General features: G+C 43.4%; 1 protein-coding gene across 1 annotated transcript; it reads left to right on the forward strand.

Annotated features, from left to right (window-relative positions):
* The first annotated feature begins 3889 nt into the window (after positions 1–3889).
* On the forward strand, positions 3890–5582 carry LOC124094932 (signal recognition particle receptor subunit beta-like). Its single transcript, XM_046447942.2, has one exon. It carries the CDS (start codon positions 3890–3892, stop codon positions 4703–4705), a length of 816 nt encoding a protein of 271 aa, XP_046303898.1. The 3' UTR covers positions 4706–5582.
* Positions 5583–5814: the final 232 nt, after the last annotated feature.

Consider the following 5814-nt stretch of genomic DNA (forward strand, 5'->3'; position numbering starts at 1 on the left):
TTTTGCTGCTAACATAATCTGTTATATTAGTCAACTTTCCGTTACTGTAACAAATACCTGAGATAATCAGCTTATAAGGAGAAAAACGTTGATTTGGCTCACTGTTTTGGAGGCTTTAGTCCATGATTGGTTGGCTCTGTTGTTTTTAGGCCTGTGGCAAGGTAGTACAACATGGTGGTAGCACATGACAAAACTTTACGTCATGGCCAGGATTCTATAAAGAGAGAAAGAGGAAGGGGTTCAGCTTCCAATATCCCTTTCAAAGGCCTACCATACCCCCAGTGGCTGGAAGACTTCTTTCTAGGGTCCACCTCTTCATGCTTTCACCAATTCCAAATCGAACCACAGGCTGGGGATCAAGCCTTTAACACATGGGCCTTTGGGAGATCCAAACTGTAGCATCTGAGATATATATATATATATATATATATATATATATATATATATATTTTATTTGTCTGTTTGTTTGTTTTGGAGGCAGTGGGTACCAGGGATTGAATTCAGAGGCACTAGGCCACTAAGCCATGATCCCAGCCCTATTTTGTATTTTATTTAGAAACAGGGTCTCACTGAGTTGCTTAGTGCCTTGACTTTGCTCAGGCTGGCTTTGAAGTCATGATCCTCCTGTCTCAGCCTCCCTAGCTACTAGAATTACGGGCCTCCACCACTGCCTGGGGTTTCAAGGGTGGAGTCTTGCTTCATGATGTCTTGCAGTCAGCAGGTTGATTGGCAACATGGCAGGTCACACTCATCTTAGAGGGGCTGTGTGGCTGAGTAGTTGTAGCAGGTCACCCCATCTCCGATGCTGTGTGGGACCAGGCAGAGTGGAATAGGGCTCACAATGTGTCTGGGGAGTCTTACACAGAGAAAATGTCCACTGGAAGTTCCCACACACCAGATTATTTTATTCTCTAGATTGCAATGTGCAATATAGTCCACACACATCCCACATTAGAAGATTAAGATTACTTGGTTTTAAGACCTATCATAGAGCTATGATAATCAAGATTATGTAGTGGAGCTAGGGATGTTGTTCAGTGGTAGAGTGTTTGCCTGGCATCCATGAGGCCCCCCAAATATTTATTTTTGAAACATATTATGAAGAAAATGAAAGGACGAAGCCGCATATTGGAAGAAAATATTCATGAATTACATATCTGAAAAAGCATCCAGATTATGTAAAGAGGGTTTAAAACTGAAAAGTAAGAAAATTAAGAACCTAATTTAAAAAGTGGGCAAAAGATTTGAATTAACATTCACCACAAAGATACAAATTGACAAAAAAAAAAAAATGAAAGGATGCTCAGTCTCATTAGACAACAGAAATGCAAATTAAGCCTAGAATGAAATACCACTACACACGTGTTAGGATGTCTAAGGTTGAAGATCTGTTTTGTTTAGTGAGGACCTAGAACTTTCATTAACTGCTGGTGGGAATGTAAAATGGAACAGCTATGGAAAATCATCTGGCATTTTCTTTGAAAGTTAAACACACCTACCACATGACATAGCCATTTCATTCCTAGGAACCGATCCAAATAAAAGCACATGTCCATACAAAGTCCTGTACACTCAAGTTAATGGAAGCTTTGTACAAAGGAATACCCTCAGTAATAAAAAAGAGTGATACACTCAGCAACAAGGATGAATCTCAAAATAAAAAAGCCTGACTGCCCTTTATTCCTCTCCCGCTGCAAGCCACAGTATATGATTCCACTTAAGTGCGGTTCTATAAAATGCAAACTAATTTATAGAGACCAAAAACATATCCGTGGTTATTTGAGGAATAGGTATGGTAGGTTATGACTAGGAAAGGGGATTGCAAATGGGCAGAAGGAAACTTTTTGGGGCGATAGATACGTTCATCCTCTTGACCATGATGATGATTTCAGGGTGCATGCTTACATTTAAAAAATTAAATTGTATGCTTTAAATATGTATGGGCATTTAAAATGTCAAGCCCTGAATGAAGCTCTTTAAAATTTAAAAAGGTGTGAAATAACACAGACACTCTATGTGATGGTAGAACTGGCCCAAGTTTTCCACCGAAGATGTGCTGATGTCCTTGGGCATGTCACACAGCTATAACTATAATAGTGCCTTAGTAGGGCTTAAGAAATAGCGATCATTTAGTTAAAGCACAGGGTACTTGGCTGGGGGCGACAAGCGAGAAGGAATGGGGGCAGGCAGCATGCAATCCACTTCAACATCTAACGTATTTTGGATCTGTGACCTTAAGCAGGTTCCCTGACTCCTCTGTTTGAATGCCTCAACTGCAGAGGGGGTTCAGTGACACAATACAAATAATCAGGGTAGTGTCCGGAACACGGTAGAGAGGAGGCGTCGGTGGAGGTGGAGAGACAAAGGGAGACGGGGCGGTCCGCGGCTGATTGCTAGGATCTGACAAAGCGCAGGAGAGTCCAACCGGGGGGACTAGGGGGCTCAGTGGGCCCGAACAGACAAGGGTGCCAAAGCGGCATCCAGGAGCCGCTGCGAACGTCCTAACAACTGAACAGGTCAACGCAGAAACAGCAAGCAACAGAGCGGCACCACTTCCCAGCTTGCCTCGCGCCTTTGGGCGCAGACTCAGTGAATGCGGAGGAGGAGGAGCAGGTCTTGAGCTTCGGGGGGCGTGGCCAGGTCCTTCGTCCCGCCTGGGGCGTGGCCACGCCCAAGCCCTGCCTCCCGTCCCAGGCCGCTGCCTGAGAAACTAGGTGCAGGATTCCGAACTTTGGTCTGCGGGCATGAATAGTAGTGAGGCATGAATAGTAGCTGGTGCACGGGATTATCTGCATCGCCTGTTTTGCAGGAAGAGAAGCGCGGGGGTTGCTATTGCAGAGTGGGCTGATCCTTCCTGGGTCCTCCTCTTATTTAGGACTGAGCGTCTGAGTCCCACCCAGAGTGGGACAACTTCCCAGGAGTTGAATCAAGATGAGGGTTTCTGGGGGCACCATTGCTAAACAGATGTAGGCGATTTGCTTCCTACTAGGACAGGAGTTTTCGGTTTAGAACAATAGTTTCTTTCTGAATTTGTGGAAGATAATTTATTTACAAAATAAATTCCCAAGTCCCATCTGTCATCTATGACAGAATTCTCATTCTTACGGCAACTCCATTAGATTGTCACAATAAAAGTATGTTTTTGTATTTTTACTTCATATAAAACAAAATAACTTCTTATCAAAATATTGTTCTACGCTCAGTTTCGTTGGTGTAGACCCCCATTAATGGTAATATCTGAGTGCCAATATAGTGAGTACATGGGCAAATCGAGGCACAGAGAAGCAAAGTTACCTTCCAAAGAGTTTGCACTTTTACTTGTCAGAGTCAACATCAGAATCTCAATAGGCTGATGTCAGAGTCTGTGACTAAGAGTATTCGGTGCTGCTCCCAGGATGGTTTATTATCAAACTGTCTAGACATTTACTACACTTGTCTTTTTTTTTTTTTTTTTTTTTTTTAAGAATAAAAACGGCTCCATCTTGGATACTAATTGACAATAAGGGAGGCAAAAGTTACCCAGAGTGATCTGGTGTGTTCTGTTCATATTTTGATTTAAAAGATGTTGTTAGAAAATTCTTTTATTTGAGCTCAAGTTTTGAACAAGTTATTTGACTCAAAACACTTTTCAGATGGGCTGGGTGGCACATACCTGTAATTCCAGTGACTCCATAGGCTGAGGCAGTAGGATCACAAGTTTAAAGCCAACCTCAGCAATTTAGCAAGGCTCTGAGTGACAGTGGGAGGCCCTAAGCAACTTATTGAGACTCTGTCTCAAACTGAGAAACAAAAAGGGCTGGGGGTGTGGCTCAGTGGTTAAGCACCCTGGGTTCAATCCTTGGTACCAAAGCAAAAACAAAAACAAAACAAAAAACACCATTTCAGATCCATGGCTTCCGCGGATTCCCGGCGGATGGGAGATACCGGCGGTGCCTGGGGCACCTTCCAGCCCTACCTAGACTCCTTGAGGCAGGAGCTGCAGCAGAGGGACCCAACGTTGTTGTCAGTACTGGTGTCGCTCCTCTTAGTGCTGCTGACGCTGGTGCTCTGGAAGTTCATCTGGAGCAGAAAGAGCAGTCAGAGAGCTGTTCTCCTTGTTGGTCTTTGTGATTCCGGGAAGACATTGCTGTTTGTCAGGTTGTTAACAGGCCATTACAGAGACACTCAGACTTCCATTACTGACAGCTCTGCTATATACAGAGTCAACAATAACAGGGGCAACAGCTTGACCTTGATTGACCTCCCTGGACATGAGAGCTTAAGGCTTCAGTTCTTGGAGCGGTTTAAGTCTTCAGCCAGGGCTGTTGTGTTTGTTGTGGACAGCGCAGCATTCCAGCGAGAGGTGAAGGATGTGGCCGAGTTTCTGTATCAAGTCCTCACTGATAGTATGAGTCTGAAGAACACGCCATCATTCTTGATAGCCTGCAACAAGCAAGATATTGCAATGGCAAAATCAGCAAAATTAATTCAGCAACAGCTTGAGAAAGAACTCAACACCTTACGAGTTACGCGTTCCGCTGCCCCCAGCACGCTGGATAATTCCAGCACCGTCCCTGTTCAGCTGGGAAAGAAAGGCAAAGAGTTTGAATTCTCACAGTTGCCCCTCAAAGTGGAGTTCCTTGAGTGCAGTGCCAAGGGCGGAAGAGGAGACACTGGCTCTGCTGACATCCAGGACTTGGAGAAATGGCTGGCGAAAATCGCCTGAGCGTATATCTGAAGCACAGCCATGGTTGTCTGTGGGTGACTGGCAGTTTTGGAGAAAGGGTAGTCTGGCATTGATAAAGAAGGGGCACAAGATGTGGTTAGAAAATTTTCTTTATTTTGGAAACAAATTGCTGTTGGCACCAGCTTAGATTTTTTGTTTAAATTTAGTTCTCCCGTATTTCTCCCGTTCAAAGGAGTCACCTCTGTTTGGCTCATCTTCCCTCTGTTAAGGTGTGTGTAACTTCCCTTTAGTGTGTTCTTGATTTAGATTGAGGTCTATGTGACATCACAGTTCACATAGAGAGGACATTATCATGAGACTCTGGTTATCTGAAAACTCTTATCCTCTGCCTCTGTGCTTTGGTTCCTTTTTCTTGGAAACAGACCTGCCTGTGTATGAAACTAGCTGATTTCCAGTCACCTCTGACATTCACGGACTGCGCACTGTCTAGTCCTCTGTGTTCCCAGCTTTGCAGATGCAGTTGTGGTCGTTGCCCCACATGAAGACTGCAAGGCTGAGTGGGCAGTGGGTATGTTCTCGGTCAGCTCAGTGACTTGTCATACTCCAGCCTCAGCATTTTGGTTTTAAAATCTCATCAGTCTTTCCCAGAGGATGGAGTCGTAGATGCCAAATCTCTAAATGCCAAGGGTCTCACGTGTTCTAGTGGTCATACTAGAGATTACAGGAAGACTTAAACACTGCTCTGCTTTCTCTATGGCCGAGGGTTCCTGGGCTTTGTTCATGTGCTGCTCAGGTTATTCCTGTTTTGTACTCTTAGCTAGAATGTTGTGGAACAAATACAAGTGAAAAGTTTTCTGTAGATTTTTGAAGTGCATATTCGTTCATGCTTTAAAAAAAGATTGCCTTTTCAAAGTGATGTTTTTTGCTGTCTTCTTAAACATTTGGGTTTTTATTGCTTTTTTAAGTGAGTAATACATTCCTTGATAAATAAACCAACCTGTCCAGCTCAAAAAAAAACAAAACAAAAACAACAACAACAAAAAAACACCATTTCATTTTTATTTTTAAGTCAGATTTGTTAAACCTACAATTTTGTGGTGAGTTTTGTCCCACTCCCTATTGTTATGGTGGCTTTTGTTTATATATAT

The sequence above is a fragment of the Marmota monax genome, unplaced genomic scaffold, assembly GCF_021218885.2.
Source record: "Marmota monax isolate L192 unplaced genomic scaffold, Marmota_monax_Labrador192_F-V1.1 WCK01_AAM20220418_F8-fsc00101, whole genome shotgun sequence".
Lineage (NCBI taxonomy): Eukaryota > Metazoa > Chordata > Mammalia > Rodentia > Sciuridae > Marmota > Marmota monax.

Coding starts and splice junctions, on each gene's coding strand:
- LOC124094932 (XM_046447942.2), top strand. CDS start 3,890: ATGGCTTCCGCGGATTCCCGGCGGATGGGAGATACCGGCGGTGCCTGG.